At 32.8% G+C, this 16281-nt stretch overlaps 2 protein-coding genes and 1 long non-coding RNA gene across 12 annotated transcripts; all 3 read left to right on the forward strand.

The window, feature by feature from the left end:
• The first annotated feature begins 1738 nt into the window (after positions 1-1738).
• LOC105761033 (cyclin-H1-1) lies at positions 1739-5676 on the forward strand. 3 transcript variants are annotated; one of them, XM_012578683.2, is made up of 13 exons: positions 1739-1912; positions 2193-2243; positions 2499-2571; positions 2660-2778; positions 2875-2948; positions 3262-3382; positions 3468-3536; positions 3866-3907; positions 4178-4255; positions 4640-4698; positions 4797-4881; positions 4988-5076; positions 5174-5676. In XM_012578683.2, exons 1-13 carry the CDS (start codon positions 1853-1855, stop codon positions 5250-5252), a joined length of 999 nt encoding a protein of 332 aa, XP_012434137.1. In that variant the 5' UTR covers positions 1739-1852; the 3' UTR covers positions 5253-5676. The 3 variants fall into 3 exon arrangements, with proteins under 3 accessions (XP_012434137.1, XP_012434138.1, XP_052480424.1); XM_012578684.2 differs by having other exon boundaries at positions 5177-5676; XM_052624464.1 differs by having other exon boundaries at positions 1810-1959.
• Positions 5677-6062: 386 nt separating this feature from the next.
• Positions 6063-7794, forward strand: LOC105761034 (hypothetical protein). Of its 2 annotated transcripts, XR_008191288.1 has the most exons (4): positions 6063-6226; positions 6370-6430; positions 7138-7451; positions 7556-7794. XR_008191288.1 is itself a non-coding variant. In XM_012578686.2 (3 exons), the coding sequence occupies exons 1-3, from the start codon at positions 6164-6166 to the stop codon at positions 7353-7355; spliced, it is 342 nt and encodes a 113-aa protein (XP_012434140.1). In that variant the 5' UTR covers positions 6063-6163; the 3' UTR covers positions 7356-7571. The 2 variants fall into 2 exon arrangements, 1 of the variants encoding a protein (XP_012434140.1); XM_012578686.2 differs by having other exon boundaries at positions 7138-7571.
• A 1749-nt stretch (positions 7795-9543) lies between these two features.
• Positions 9544-11970, forward strand: LOC105761032 (uncharacterized). Of its 7 annotated transcripts, XR_008191207.1 has the most exons (6): positions 9547-9722; positions 10071-10168; positions 10264-10308; positions 11240-11396; positions 11485-11611; positions 11687-11970. It is a non-coding gene; the product is annotated as an uncharacterized LOC105761032 (long non-coding RNA). The 7 variants fall into 7 exon arrangements; XR_001123594.2 differs by having other exon boundaries at positions 9548-9722; positions 10067-10168; positions 11240-11611; XR_001123593.2 differs by having other exon boundaries at positions 9551-9722; positions 11240-11611.
• The last annotated feature ends 4311 nt before the right edge of the window (positions 11971-16281 follow it).

Consider the following 16281-nt stretch of genomic DNA (forward strand, 5'->3'; position numbering starts at 1 on the left):
TCAGTAATTCAATTGTTTGGTTGAATAGAATGTAATAGAATTGTAATAGAATTCTTGAGTTTAGTTGAATGAAATGATACTGTAATAGTATAAGAAAAAAAACTGAAATAACCAGAGTACATAATTATTGTTATTAAATTTTACTAAGATTATTATTAAAATAATAAATAATTTAATCATATTTTAATATAATTATTACTAAATATAATTAGAAGAACAAAAGAAGTGAGGAAAAAAAAAGGTTGCAACTCTGCAATCAAAGGGTTTTCATTGGCTTAAAAGGTGAAGAAAAAGAAGAAAGAACGAAGAATAGATTGACCTAAGTCTTTTCTACAATCAAAGGGAAAAAGGGAAACATAGAGATGAGAAAAAAAGAAAGTTACCCGTGAATCGAGGAGAAGATGATGGTTCCAGTGCTTCTTCATTCTTTGGGTAGAGGTGTGGGCAAAAATTGAAAAGGTGGAAAAAAAATTTACTTCACGCACGGGAATGAATAGCTATTCAGTGGTGAGGGAAGGGAATGGCTAATCAGCCTTTTCCTGTAATTCACCCAGAGCTAACCAAATTAATGTTCGGTGGTGGCCCACCGAATTGGGCTGGAATCTATTCTTAAGCCCCCTAACCAAACATGCTGTTTAGTAGTCTTGACCAAACTAAAGGGGTGATTGGTTGGCTTCAAGAGGTGTACAAGAGGGCAAATGTGATTGGATCTGAATAGGCTCCTTCGGAGGATGGATTCTTTCAGGATAAAGGGAGCTACCCTATGGTAGAGGAGGTAAGAGAGGAGCACGAATGATGCCTTTCAAAGCTATACCAATGACGAACGACAGCCACAAAACAAGTATACAGGAGGTGGTGATGTAGGAAGAGTCATGGTTGTTGGGCCGTTGTGCAAGAAGCAAAGGGAGAGTTTAAAGACTGACAAATGGATATACTAGTCGTTGGCAACGAAGGTCAAATGAGTCTAGTTGCTTGCTTTTCAAATAAAAATTATGTTTGACATTGTGACAAATTTTCTCATTAATTTTTCCGAACATGTGATGGCATATACCTAACACATTTAGGTTTTTTTTTATATAATTAGATAAGTTTTTTGCTTTTGCAAATTAAAAAAGACAACAAAAGAAAAAAATATTTTTCCAACAGTATAAAAAAATGTCATGCAAATTATTTGATGAGATTCATGGAAATTTTAATTTGAGCAGTGAAAATAAATATTTGAAAAATAAAAGAAAACCTATTGTTATATATATGGATCCATTTACACGGATAGTTTTACACTCTTCTATGATCTTTTCTGTGATTATTACTTTAGCATTCTAATTGTTGAATTTATTTATATATTTATATTTGTTATGCATATAAATTTACGGATTGATCTCATTATATCTATCATATCGATTCAAAATATTATTTTTATTAATATATATTAACGATTGAAAGCTTTTTTACATTAAACATATATTTAGACCTTTTTAGTTTACTAAAATTCCAACATATGATCGACATAAATAGAATAAAAGTATGAGAATTATATTATTAAAATATTAATGATAAAAAAATTATGGAAATGTATAAAACTGGGTAGAAACTTTTATGGGCTGAAGTTGCAATTTAAAGCAGTACGTTAAATGGGCTTTGAAGTTGAGGCTTGGTGGAGGGGATAATGGGGGTTTCACAAAGTGAGCTTAGAAGCGGGATGATATTCCGGGTCGGGTGTTGGAACCCGAATCTGAATTTGGAAAGACTTCAAATTTGGGGAGATGTGAGTGTGTTGAGTGGCTGGAGAAATTATTTTGCGTAGCTGCGATCGAATTGCTGAGTCAGGGGCTACCGAGTTACTGAGTTCTTCATGGCTGATTTTCATACATCGACTCATAGAGCTAACTGGATCTTCTCTCCTCAAGAACTGGTAAATAATATGAAAGAAAAAAGGAGAAATTTCTTTGTTTCTTAAATGTGAGGAAAAAACCAATTGTTTTTCTTTGCAATGTTTTTCCGTTTCCACTGTTTATATTGATTACAAGCTGCTGGTGTTAATGTTTTTGCTTAATATTCTTCATGGATGCTTTATTGATGTAAGAAGAGATTGAAAAGATAGAAAAGTAGGAATTGCAATTAATTGAGAACTTTCTCAAGTTAAAATTAGGTTTTTTTGTGTTTTGTTTTTAATTTTCTTTTTGCTGATATAGGTTGAGAAATACAAGGCTGCAAATCAAAGAGCAATACAAACACTGGAGAAGGTATGGCAGAGTCCTTTCTTTCAGTTTTGCATGTATGTCTATTTGCGCGAGCTTGATTGTGTGTTTGCATAGTGTACCTTTGGATTATCGTTTTAGTAGATTAGATGAAATTTGTGTTGAACTCCCTTCTTTACTTCCCATTTGAAGCATTTAAATGTTGTCAGTTGCAAACCACCATTATTGAAAGCATTCCTAGTGGAAATTTTCTTTCTGGTGTTCATTTTATTGAAGCTGACTTGCTGATGTATTCTGAAGTATGGGACAACACAGATGGAAGTAGACGCTGATGGTTCACTATCATACCCTGAACCTATTGCAAGAGATAACGGTAAATGAAATTTTCTTTTACTTTTAGTTCTATTGTGAGGTTCTAGGTCATCGAGTGTACCATGTGATATTTTGATTGTTCATGTCAGCCGACAAGCATTCTCGTCCAAAACCTCTTAACATTGAAGAAGAACAGTTCATGCGAGTGTTTTATGAGAACAAACTTCGAGAAGTTTGTAGTGCATTCTACTTTCCTAATAAAATTCAGGTACTTACTACTTTTGTTTTTTTGGATAATGGTCATACTATAAATAAATATGAGGCCATGATCAATGTGATTCTGTTTGTGGTTCATGTTTTGCAGGCAACTGCTCTAATTTATTTCAAAAGGTTTTACCTGCAATGGTCGGTCATGGAACATCATCCAAAACATATAATGTACGATTCTTCTAAATCTCTTTCAGATACAAGCTCCAATGCCCTTTATCTCTGCATGTAATATGCTGGATGAGTCATTCTGATTTGCGCTTAAGAGTATGTTAGAAAAATGCATCATGTGCTATTTTAAAAATGTATGAAAATATCAGGTAAGCAGCATACTGTTTGGAATTTGTATATTGTCCCTGACTTTGTCATTTCGTATGTGGTGGTGGAAGAAATGTTACTTTGACTGATAATCACCATTGAATACTAAACTTTCTTTAGAGAATAATGTAATTGTTAAATTGGAAAAGTTTCTTTATAACTCTAGGTTAACCTGTGTGTATGCGGCCTGTAAGATAGAAGAAAATCATGTGTCAGCAGAGGAGCTTGGTAAGGGGATTTCACAGGATCATCAAATGATTCTCAATTACGAGATGATAGTGTATCAGGTATGGCTACTGTTCTTCGTTTTTTTTTTAGTCTTGCTTTTTTCTTTTGCTTGTGCTTGTCAAAAGTACATATCTGGATTTGCAGAGTCTGGAATTTGATCTCATTGTTTATGCACCCTATCGTTCAGTTGAAGGTTTTGTCAATGACATGGAGGTAGGTTTGGTTACTGATTATCCTTTTGTTCTTCCTTCTATAGTTGTAAAATATATTTACAAGTAAATCTTAAGTTGTTATTTGGGGTAATCATTCGTTTTCCCTTATTTGTTTACTCAATATTATTTATATCAGTAGTTAAAAAAAAACTTTTGGAGCTCTTAGTCTGTGGTCAATAATCAATATAATCATGAGCTAACCATCTTGGTGAACTGATACAAAGAAAATGGGTTTTGTTATGATACCCTTCCTATTGCATTCTGCTCTGATTTAGTCTGTGCGATTCATTTTCACCCTAATAATTAATGACAAAAGTGTTGGTTCTCTAGGAATTCTGTGGAGTAAAGGATGACGAAAATCAAATGCTGAAGGTAATATTTGTTATTGTCCTCTGGAATATTATGTTTGATAGCCCCATTCCTACTCATTTTCTGGAGAGTTTTCAATTTTTGGTTTGACATGCAATGGAGCTCATATCTTTGAACTTTTGGTTAATCTGATCCAAACTTGTATCTTTATACTAGCGTGGCTAGGGCATTAACTTAATGCTGGCAATATATAGCCTCCAAAATTATAAATGCCGGACTTTATCTTCCTAAGATGTTTTCTATGTGTCTAATTGACGTGTTAATATTGTATAGGATTTGCAAGAAACTGCAAGGTTGGAAGTTGACAAAATTATGCTTACTGATGCTCCACATCTTTTTCCTCCTGGCCAGGTACTCTTTATAGTTCAAACTCCATTTTGAGCGAATCTTCTGCCATATTTTGCTCAATTGATAGTCTAGACAGAGAATATCTTTTGAAAAGGCCTTATAAATTAGTTCTTATAAAAAAATTGGTTCTTTGCTTGTGGATAAATTTTTTTCTTTAATCAATTTCACCAGAACAGAACTGAGTTTTAAATAGAAACTTTGTTAAAATTTCAGCATAACAAACCTCTCTTTCATGATCTATTATGAATGTAAGCTTCCCATACTTGTTGTAATGTGCTAATTGTTATGCATCTTCTCATTTGCAATTGATCAAATCCGTATCATGGATTGATTGATCTTCCTATAAAATGATTCTCGTGGGTTTGCTTATCTGTTGCTATGTTACAGTTGGCACTGGCTGCTTTACGCAATGCGAATGAGATGCATAGAGTTCTCGACTTTGAGGGGTATGAGCTGCTTCATAATTCATGAAGTTCTTTTAGTTAGGAGTATGATAAATTAATATTTTACAATTTATTTCAAGTCTTTGTTGTGTTCTTTGCAGATACCTAAGAAGAATTCTTGCACGGCAGAATTCCAAGCACACCATTTTGCAGCTGATAGAATCTCTAGATGCTATAGATGCTTGGGTATAGTTCCATTATGATTTGATTTTTGACGTAAATCCAGTTCAGCAATAAATCCGTACAAGGTTTCACTGATTCAATTATATACTTTGGCTGGCAACATATATAGGTTAGGAAATTCAAGTTCCCCACAGAAAAGGATATGAAGCACATAAACCGGAAACTGAAATCTTGTTGGGGGCATAGCTCACACGACGAGTATGTTCTGTACAAGTCACTCTATGTAGATACGAGATGTTTTGTTTGTATACCTACTTTCTATGTGGATTCATGCTGATTATTGGTTTTGTAACAGCAGTAAGAAGCGGGAGAAGAAACGGCACAAATCCCATAAGAGTTTGAATGAAGCTCATAACGGACCGACCCTTGCTTAACCTTACACATTGGAATTACCTTTGTTCAATGAAGTCATTAGTTTGGTTTAACTCCTCTCAAGATCGGTCTATAGTCCATATTATCCCGTTACCAATCTGGTAGGACAATAACATGGTCGAACTGAGAGCAAGGGCTATCGAAACAAACCCGTTTTCGGTGACTATTGTGGCAGAGTTGGTTCATGTAGGAGACATCAGCACATTCTGTATGGTGACCAGACCCTTCTGGAGAAGAGCTAAATCCTGTGGGGTTGCTGACCATAGGGCTCTGATTCCATATGATGGAACATAGGTTTTTGGTTACTTAGAAAGTGAATTATGGCAGAGGACTTATTATCTGTAACTTTTTCTCTCGAATTCTCGATCATAGATGCTTTGTTCATTTTTATTACATTGAAGAAATGAAAAACTTATTGATTACCAATTTCTGATTTTTCATGCTGTAACTTTGATGCACTGTTTTCGGACTGGTCGGTTGGATCAATGGACCCGTGAATTGATTGAACTGGTTGAACTAATTTTTATTTTATTAGTTTAATAATTGATTAAATTAAACTGGACAAATTGGTGTGGCCTATCGAACTGATTTGATTAAAAATTGATAATCTGACTGATTTGAGCACTCATATAGTTCTAAAAACTTCTTGTTAATGATTTTGTAATCTTGAAAATGAAAATGGTAGCAAAACATGCTTAAATTGTCACTCACCTGTTGAATTTTCACAAATTATGCAAACATTCTGATTGCAAATTAATTTGAGGTAAAATTTATGTTTAATTTCCTAATTTAAGATATAATCAACACAATCTTCAAAAGAGGCGCTAATCAAAATTGTTCCAAACGCCGTCGTTTAGCAAACCTCTTCCACCTTAAACCCAGAAACCTCTCTTTGCTTCAGCAGAAGCTTTCAATGGCGTGCTTCGTTTCCTTAAGCTTCTCAATTCCTCCTTGTTCTCTTCCAAACCCACTCAAGGTAACCCCACACCCTTTTGGTTCCTCCAAATTCTCTCCCTTAAAACACTTAAAAATTCTCAGTTCAAAAAAAATGTGAACTCTTTTTTATTTGCTTTTTCTTGGTTAAATGTCTCTTTTTTTGTTTTTTAAACGTTTATTCAGGTTAGATATCCAAAGAAATCAGCTTCCTGCAGACTTCCAGGCCTGGGAATCACCAAAACAGGTTCTTTTTCTTTTAAAGCTTGCAGTCTATCCCATTTTTCAGGAACTTCAAAAGCACGATCCTTTTTTATATAATTCTCAGCCATTTTTATAGGAGTAAACTACTAATGAACATAACATGTAAAATACAGTGAATTCAGACAGTGAATTCAGATGTTGGGTTTAGGCTAGAACTTTGTCACTATAGAAATGCAGCTAATTTATGGGCTGTGGTTTCTTTGAACTGCTGAAATGATGATGAACTTCTTCCTTTTTTGAGTTCACAGAACTAGGGATCGTTTATTTGATTAAACCTAAATTTGTGTGTTGTTTCTATTTCTTTGTCCCTGTATTTTGAATAAAAGCTTGCTTGAGGCCTTGAGCTAATTCTGCAAGAGTTTCAAGTGGATTGGGGATGAGGTCCTGGAAGGTCACAAATTTAGCCTTCATCATTAGCCCACTTTAAAATGGATACTACACTCTTACAATCCTTTCTTTGGAGTTTCATCTAAGCTGTATAATTCAGCCTATCGAAATTCACAATATTGCTTAAAAGGTGAAACTAACATTCATAAGATGGATGAGAATGTGCAGAAGTGTTTAAAATGTGTCACTGAAGTTACTACTTTGATTTGCATACATTGTGACTGGATTTGGGTGTTTATTTTAGTCACTCCCTTGCTAGTGTATATGCTTTTATAAACTGATATCATGAATTCCTACTTGCAGCATCCTATTTTCTGGTCCTCTGCTGCTCAAACAAAACCATATATTCTGTCAATGGTGAACATTATCTGACTACAATGTCAAAGCCTTTTGATGAACTTGTTTCATGTAATTTGAATGCAAGTTCTTCTACCCGTATCGTTATAATGGGTTATTGGGTAGGACCTGATGATGATGATGATTGGGGATTTGTAGAAGCGTCTATATGTCGACCGGGATAGTCGATTCTTTGCAAACTTGCATGAATCTGGTGTTTTCCAATTTTGTTCATCCTTTTCAGATACTTCACAGTTTTAAGGAACTATATGTATAGCTTGGTAGGCATTGTTTACTGCCAAAAGTTATGAAATTCTTGACATATGTTTTTGTTTTTCAAACTGTCTTTATATGCCATTAATCATTACCACATATTGAATGCAAGGGAAATTATTGCGGAAGGGATGAGTCCTTTGTTCATGCATTACTCTTCTATGGAGTTTGCCAAAACGATTCAAGGCTGCTAAAGGTGAAGTGGGCTCACAGGAAGCAGCTTTTTAGGCTCAGACTCCTATCAGTTTATAGGATACAAATCTAAATTTCATCCTTGTACAAAAATGCATGTTGCTCGGATTCGGATACGAGTTTGAGGTATGAGTATATGTTTAGGGTTTAACTCCTCAATCGACTTAAACTCAAGACTACGGACACAGCACGAAAGTGATGTGGGCTCCCATTATTTAAGACAAATAAGCAAACAAAACAAAATAAAATTAATCAAAATCAAAACAAGTGGTTGGGTGTAATGGTAAGACACATCACACTCTTAAGGGGAGGACTCAGGTTTGAACTTTGGAGGCAACATTATTGGGAGGAGGAACCACGAACCTCAACCATAGAAGACTTATTATAACATCAATGATTGAGCGGGTTTTCTCTTGCAAAATCCTTAATGTAGAAAAGTTGATAATTTAAGCTTTGAAATCGGAAAACTTTACAACTCTAAAATACTTGAAAATGAAAATCACCTATTTATAGGGTAAAAATAAAAATAATAAAATTGAAAATTAGCTCCTAAATAATAACCTAATTTAAGGAAATCTCTTTAACTTCACTTAAAAATCAATAAAAAAACACTAAAATCATTAGTTGTTGAATATAATTAGGTGAGTTACATCATAATTGTGATTAAAAGAGATAAAATATTGAATAAATCAAAATAATCTTGATGATTAATTTTAAATAATCTCATAGGATTTGATCAAATCTGCTCTTTTTGACACAATGCTTAAAACTATCTATAATCCTTCTCCATTCCAACTCATAAATAAGAAGATAATGCATTTTAGCACATTCGAATCCACGTCCTCCTGCATTGGCAACAATGTCAATGTTAATCGAATTAAGGCTCAATCGACAATTGACTTGCAAGAATTAAAACAAAAACATTAATCGGGCAGCATTCTTAGTAAATTTAACTCAACGTCAAATTCATCATAGTTAGGAAAATTATATATATATATATATATATATATATATATATATAAAGTTTTGATAGATGAGAATTACTAAAATTGATAAAATAAAAGATTTCCAAAATGAAAAGTTTTGCCAAGGTTTTGAAGAATGGTCAAAATTGTGAAACGAACTTTCGTACAGATTTGGACCTCACAAACATTTTAATTTAATTTGACGAGCTTTGCTTCTAATGATCAGTTGATTAAGTAAAATAAAGGTAATGTGTAGAAAATGATTTATATTTAATTATACAAATTTCATTTTAACCATATATTATTTGGAATGAAATTATACCATTATTTTAGGCTCTCAGTTTCTTTTCTTGCTTTTCGAGATTTCTTTTATCTTTATTCCATTTGATTCACCATTTGCTTTTAAACTATATTTATTTTGGACGATTTAGTATCTGAACTACCTCAAATTCCTAATTTCCTATCATTTTTTAATTCATTTTTGACAAATTTTAAAAAATTATAACCAATTACAAAGCGCCACGTGGTGCTTTTATGTAAAAATAATATTTTCTTTTATTAAATATATATACACATTAAAAATATAAAATAGAAATAAATATATATAAAATCTAAAAACATAAATTATAAAAACACGACAATTGAAAAAGTTAGTTGGAATTAATAATATTATTAAAAAATCGTCAAAAGTTGGGAAAAAGTTTAAAACAATTTTTATAGAATTCTAAAATATAAAATTCTAAAAGGTATTTAAACTTTAAGTTATTTTATTAATTCATTTATTTGTTGCACATAAATCACTGATGATTTGTTGAACTTAAGGGATGTTTGGTTCAATGTAATGGCTATACCATTATAAGTCTATTACAAGTTTATTCTGCAAGCCCACACAAACAGCTGTTTGGTTCAATGAAATACCCTATTCCGCGTGTATTCCACTTCAGGCTTATGCAGGGAAATTTGGTGATTCCTATTCCCTCCCCTCTCCACCAATTACTGATTCGGTGCTTGAAGAACCCTATCTTATCCTTACCAAATTCTCACCTCAAAAACACTCAAACAACAGTCATTCCTTGTTTCCTTCGACTCTAGCACTCCTCCCCTTCATCCAGCGTCCTTCAGGTAAACATTTATCCCTTCCGCTGTTCCTTTCATTTTCCTCTCTGTCATTTTTTCTTACCCGCAAAATTTTTCTGCCTCTTTTTGTTACTGCTTCCTTCACCATTTTAGTCCCTGTTGTTACTCTTCTTCCCTTCACCATCGTCTCTGATTTTTTTTATTAAACAAAATCTCTGAGATCTTGGATCTGAATTTTTATCCTACCAGGCTTTTAGTGAGTTTACCCTTTTTACCTCTCCTTTGATCTTATTTTTCATGTAAATTAAGCCCCATTTTGTTTGGAATTTTTTGAATTCTGGGTTTTGATTATGGGTGGGTGTTTTCCTTGTTTTGGATCATCGAACAAGGAAGGCAGTAATGGTGGGGCAGTGTGAAAGAACTGAGCAAAAAGGATTCAACTAAAGACAGCTCAGTTGGACAGCCTCATCATGTTAACAGAGTTAATTAAGGTAAAATGTTTTTCTTTTTCTTACCGAAATTTCACTCTATTTTATGCATCAGCTGGAGAATATTGAAATCTCTGTTTTTTATGAGTTTACTAAAGACAGCTCAGTTGGACAGCCTCATCATGTTAACAGAGTTAATTCAGGTTTATCCAAATTTCACTCTATTTTATGCATCAACTAGAGAATATTGAAATCTCTGTTTTTTATGAGTTTGTTTTCAAGTTTTTGATGACATTTAGCTGTTAGAATATGTTGCTAGTTTGATCTGATACATCTATGGTTGTTTTAGGGTGTTTGATCGATTTAGATGGTTTATCAATATATCTTTGAGTGTTTATATGAATTAATAGTTAGTGATTCTTTTGTTGGTAAAATAGTTTGAATTCTACTTAGATGAAGGGCTTCGTGATTGCTCAATATGGGTATGTATCTTGCACAAGTATGGCTAGAATTTTTAAAGTTTTTTCATATATTTGGAGGTCATATATTCATATCCATGTGTTGGAAAATGGTACTTAAAAGAAGAATGAAGAATCCATGCTACATAGTTTGTAAATCTAGTTTTAGGTTTAAGAATGCAGATTTTAAAATTTTATCTTCACATATTAAAAATTTTAAGTATAAAATTAAAACCATCTAATTATTAATTTAATTAGAGATAATAAAGTCAATCTACGATTAACAATAACATTTTGTAAAATGATCCAAAAGAATATTTATAATAATCTTAAATTCAATTTATTTATCAAGAAAAAATAGTATATTAATCTATGGTTTAAATGTTATGTTTTGTTTATTAAAATTGGATCAAATTGATGAATTGAATTGATTCAATCGGTATTATAAAATTGAGAAAAATAAATTAATAAAAATAGTAAACATTAATTTGTTTATGTTATTTCATGTATCTAGTTTATGAAACTTTGGTCGTGTTTGAATTGTTTCTTGTATTGTACTAGACTTGTTAAATTATAATTTATTTTCTTTTGATTCATCATGTGTTATAATTTTATAAAGTGTCAATATTTTGATTCATAATATTGAACTTAATTTTAATTTGCGTTTTTTCTTAAGATAATTATGTCAGATTTTTCACAATCAAGTGTTTCTTCCCAAAATTCTCGAGGAACCAAAAGGAAATGGGTTCCAGAAGAATATGTTATGTTGGTTGCCTGTATGGTTGACTTGCACAATGTTGAAACCTTTAATGTAGATACGAGATTCAAAGCAGGTTACTTATATGAGCTAGAAAAAATGTTAGAAAAAGTTTTACCTCATGTTATGTTGAAGGCTAAACCTAATCTTGAATCGATGATTAGGACATTGAAAAGTGATTGGGCAATCGTTTATGACATGCTTAGTGGAAAAAACAATAGCGGATTTGGTTGGGACGAGCATAGGTAGCTTGTTGTTGCTGAAGATGTTGTGTGGAACTCATATATAAATGTAAGAATTATTTCAAGTCTTTATTATATTGTTTTAACGAAACTTATATCTAATATGGATTCCTCATTTTTATAGAGTCATAAAGAAGCCGATCAATTCAAACATCGTAATTTCCCTTATTATGACCAACTTATAGCCATCTACGCAAAAGATCGAGCCACTGGGAAAGATGCTGAAATAGCCGTTGATATTATTGAAGAAATAGATGTTGAGGATGTAGCTACTACAAATACTCATGAAGAGAGGAACGATTTCTGTAATACCCTAAACCCGGCCTAGACGTTACAGCCGAATCTGACATGTCACATAGAAGTGTTCTATGAAATCGAAGTCTAATGAAGAAAATCGTTCAATTAAAATCCAATTTGTTCTTACTTCTTAGAATCATTTGGTACGTTATAAAAAACCACCATGCGGTAAAACGGTTTATTATTGGCGGTTTAAATTAGCGAAAGCTACTTCATTTAAGGTTATTTTGAAATTGAAAATACGTGTTTGTCTTGAAAAAAAACAGCGTTTGTTGTGAAAACTTATTTGTACCCGTTAAGCAGTACAAAATAAATAACTAAAACCCGATTTAAAGAAAATTAAAATACCAGAGGCCTTATTACATAAAAACAACCCAAAGTAAACTTTAAAATAAACCGATCTAGAATAAAAATACTAGCAAATGTGTGGCCACCTCCGAGTCCCTCGCAACTCCAAATCAACTAAGGTTGTGGATTACCTGCACAGTCAGAAGAAAAGGGTGAGTTACGAGAACTCAGTGTGTAGTCCCTTATCATGCAGTAACAAACTGCACCCGAGCCCTTTCCAGTATCAATGTGGGCCTTAGCCCAATACAATATCAGAACAGTGAGGGCCTTAGCCCAATATAATAACAGTGTGGGCTTAAGCCCGTTACAGTATCAATATGGTGCAAATATGCAAAACCCACCCCAATCCAGCCCAACACACCACCCGTACCAACCCTACACACCATGTGGGGACAAAGTCGACCTACCTAGCCCACACACCAATATTGCAAAGATAGTCGCCAAAAAAAAAACGCAACCGAGCCGCCAAGATAAAGATATGTGGCATAGCCACCAATGCGATAATTGTGGCGAGCCACCGAAGCGATACTTCCTCTATAACAGAAACCCAACCCATGCAGTATGTCATGTCATGAATTATACGTACATGCAATATGTCATACTCAGTATCAGTTAAATAAATGACATAAAGCCATATCAATCACCCTTCTGAAGGTATTTCAGTAATTTTTTCCTACGGGGTATTTCAGTAATTTACCCATGGGGGTATTTCGATAATTTACCCATTGAGGGTATTTGAGTAATTTAACCATCGAGGGTATTTTGGTAATTTACCCATCGAGGGTATTTCAGTAATTTAGGCCCATTACGACCTAAGCCCAAGGAAACGCTCATAGAGCCTTGATAGTTCAACACCATTTTGTGGTCTCGATTTACCACACGAGCGTTCGCATGCCCATATGGTCACAGTGTCATCTTTTCCAATTATTCGGCTTTTATCGATAAACAGTCGAGAGAGGGTGTGATTAGACACCTGTTTGTGAAATCGAGCGAATGGTTCCCCGCCCAAGCCTTGAACAGAAGAGTAAAGCTTGATGCTCTCGGTTTGCCAAAAAGAATCAATCTCACAACCTCATCGATTATCTTCCTGAATAAATAACCCTATTAGGCTGGATTGTTAACAAGAATAAAGTTTAAGACCCCAATATTAAAACACAATACCATTGATGAACAAGCCAACTTACCCCATTCAAAACTTCAATTGAAAGATGAAAGAAGAATCCTGAATGCCTTTGAGAAACCTTCTTGAAATGCAAAGAATGCAGTATAATCGAAAGAAAATAACAATCGGTCAGAAGGTTATTCGGTTTTGAGAAAGAAAAAAAGAACTTAAGTGCATTCGTTTTAACAAGAGAAATAGAGAATTGTTTTTTTTATCACTTACTGATATTTTGCACCTTTGCAGGAAATTGACACGGAGACGGATTATCAATAGTGATATTCGGCTGGCTATGAAAGGAATTGATTGTAGAAGAAAGGGGTAATGAAAAGAATGAATGATAAGTTCGGCCAAAAGAGAGAAAAGAATAGCAAAGATGAAGAAAAGAAAATACACGAATGGTCAATTCTAGTTCAACTCTAAGAGAAAAAGAAAGAAAAACCAAAACTCCCAAAAACTAGAGAGAAAAATTGGCACTTATACTGACCAAAATCGAAATGCATTACCCTAAACTCCCTCCTTAGCCTCCCAAAACGGCACAAACACTCCCCCACACTCCAACTTCCTTAATTCACTCCCCCAATCTTCCAGGACCAAATCAACTCCTCAACCCTCAGACTTCTACTACAACACAAACTCTAGCCGCTCTAGCTGCAAAATAAAAGTCCCCAAAGCTACGCCAATACTCGAACCTCAAACTCCCTTGCCATACTTATAACACCTCCCCCATTGCACCACAAGGCTTTTTGTGACAAGGCAAGCACAATAATTCATAAGACCCAGGTGCCAACGTCTAGATCCTTCTAAGAGCAAAATTTAAAGATTCTGAAAAAGCCAAGATTTGAACCCAGGTTCCTCAAACACTCCCAAACACCCAAATCACTTAGCCAATAAAGCAAACAAGCAATTTGTGTGAAAAAATACAGAAATTAAAAACTTAACTATTTGGGGCGTTACAAGTTCCATGGATGCGCAACTGATATTTCTTTGGATGGAATGGATCTTTCAGCTACACAATCGCAACCACCTAGAAACCAAGGTGATTCCACATTTTCAAAGAAGAAAAAAAAATATTTCTGATGCAAGTGATCATATTTTTTCTACTTCATTTGCTGATGCTGCCACTTTATTGGCGAAAAACATATGGGCCGTTGGCCTTGAAATCAGTAGGAGTATTACCTTCAAAGTGCTAATTCAACAAAAGTCAGAAATGATCATTCAAGAAAGTGCTCTAAAATTATATCCAACCTTATGTGAAGTAGAAGGTTTAACTGAGGATTTCCAGACCATCCAACGCAAATGCTCATTTTCTTTAGTTCACCTTCTTCTCTGCGATTGGAATGGGTCAGAAGATTTCTTGCTAATCATTAAAAATCATGGTTGTGTTGATGATATTTTGGTAACTTTTTTGTGTTTGTAATATTTGGATGGTATAATTACATGTAGAATGTCATTACAATGTTGTAACTTTTTATGTTGTAAAATTTAACATATGGATTATAACATATAAGCTAATGAAATCATGTAACTTTTTGTTAATATATGAATATTATGTTTGGATGTGAAATATAATTCTCAAGCTATTTATTATTTTTAATATTTTGTTTTTATTGTAGAATAATTAAATTATTTGTTTCACTAATGATATTTTAGCACAATAATTAACGATAATTTTATTAAAATTTAATAACAATAACAATAATTATCTATCTAAAATTTTTTACTAAGGGTACTTCGGTCATTTAAACATTTTTCCTCATACTATTACAACATCTATTCCATTCAACCAAACATAAGAATGTTATTACAGCTCTATTCCATTCCATTCAACAAAACAATTGAATTACTGATTACAACTCTATTCCATTACAACTCTATTCAATTACAACCCTATTTCATTACAGCTCTTTTACTTTCTCTCGAACCATAGTAATGTTATTTTATTTGATCAGATCATTGAATCATTTATTTCTCTTGAAATCTCTTTAGTGTTTATTTCTACACACGTCTTCTTTTAGGGGGTCTACAGCCATTATGTGACATAAGGGTTAGATCCCGTACGAAACTTAATAGTATACCACTTCTACGATTAGCTTGTAATGCTGCATCTCTTTCGAGAGCAAGACCCTTTATCATAACTTCTGCGTCTACTACTGCTCGAATAGCATTTCCCGCTGCGGTTTGAGCAGTAAAAAGGGTCCCCCTTCTTGTAACCTTAAATTATTGAATTACCAGTTTTTACTAATACATTCAATTTGAATTGTTGATATGTTAATTACCAAATCAACCATTTAGCGAAAAGGTTTAATAGTGTTTCTTATTTGTTAACTTTTAGTTTTCCTAAATTTTAAACAGCAAATTTTGAAAAATTAAAGTAGATTTTTTTTTTTGTTTGTTTAATGAGCTCTTAGCATGCATGATCTAGTGAATAAAATATAGGATGCGTTTGTTTCATGAAAAATGACTTACGAAAAATGTTTTATGCATTTACTGTGTTTGTTTCATAGAAATCAATTTGAGTAACGGAAAATGACTTACATATCAATAAAAATAAGTAATTTTTCTTGTAAATTGACTTTCCCTCTTAATAGCATAAGTCGTTTTTGGAAAAGAGTTACTTTATGAGTAAGTTTATTTTATATAAAATTTAACTTGAATCAAGTCTAATATTGTTATATTAATAATAAATTTTTATTTTAATTTTCAAAACATTTACAAATATTAAAATATTATCAAATAGTAGTATAATGTTAAATATTCTTAAACATACAAATTTAATTATTTATATTTAATAATACAAATATAAATATATTGAATAATATAATTTATTGTTTTAATAAATTATTTAATATGACTATTTTAATAATAAATTTTACATAATATTCTTATTATATTATTGAAAATATTTATATCAA

Source organism: Gossypium raimondii, chromosome 11, assembly GCF_025698545.1.
Source record: "Gossypium raimondii isolate GPD5lz chromosome 11, ASM2569854v1, whole genome shotgun sequence".
NCBI classification, from domain to species: Eukaryota; Viridiplantae; Streptophyta; class Magnoliopsida; order Malvales; family Malvaceae; genus Gossypium; species Gossypium raimondii.

What these genes read in the sequence shown, in the direction of transcription:
- LOC105761033 (XM_012578683.2), top strand. Translation starts at nt 1,853, where the DNA reads ATGGCTGATTTTCATACATCGACTCATAGAGCTAACTGGATCTTCTCT. An exon ending in ATCTTTTTCCTCCTGGCCAG is followed by an intron (nt 4,256 to 4,639) that starts GTACTCTTTATA and finishes GCTATGTTACAG; the next exon opens with TTGGCACTGGCTGCTTTACG. An exon ending in TAGATGCTATAGATGCTTGG is followed by an intron (nt 4,882 to 4,987) that starts GTATAGTTCCAT and finishes CAACATATATAG; the next exon opens with GTTAGGAAATTCAAGTTCCC.
- LOC105761034 (XM_012578686.2), top strand. Translation starts at nt 6,164, where the DNA reads ATGGCGTGCTTCGTTTCCTTAAGCTTCTCAATTCCTCCTTGTTCTCTT. An exon ending in CTCTTCCAAACCCACTCAAG is followed by an intron (nt 6,227 to 6,369) that starts GTAACCCCACAC and finishes ACGTTTATTCAG; the next exon opens with GTTAGATATCCAAAGAAATC. An exon ending in CCTGGGAATCACCAAAACAG is followed by an intron (nt 6,431 to 7,137) that starts GTTCTTTTTCTT and finishes TCCTACTTGCAG; the next exon opens with CATCCTATTTTCTGGTCCTC.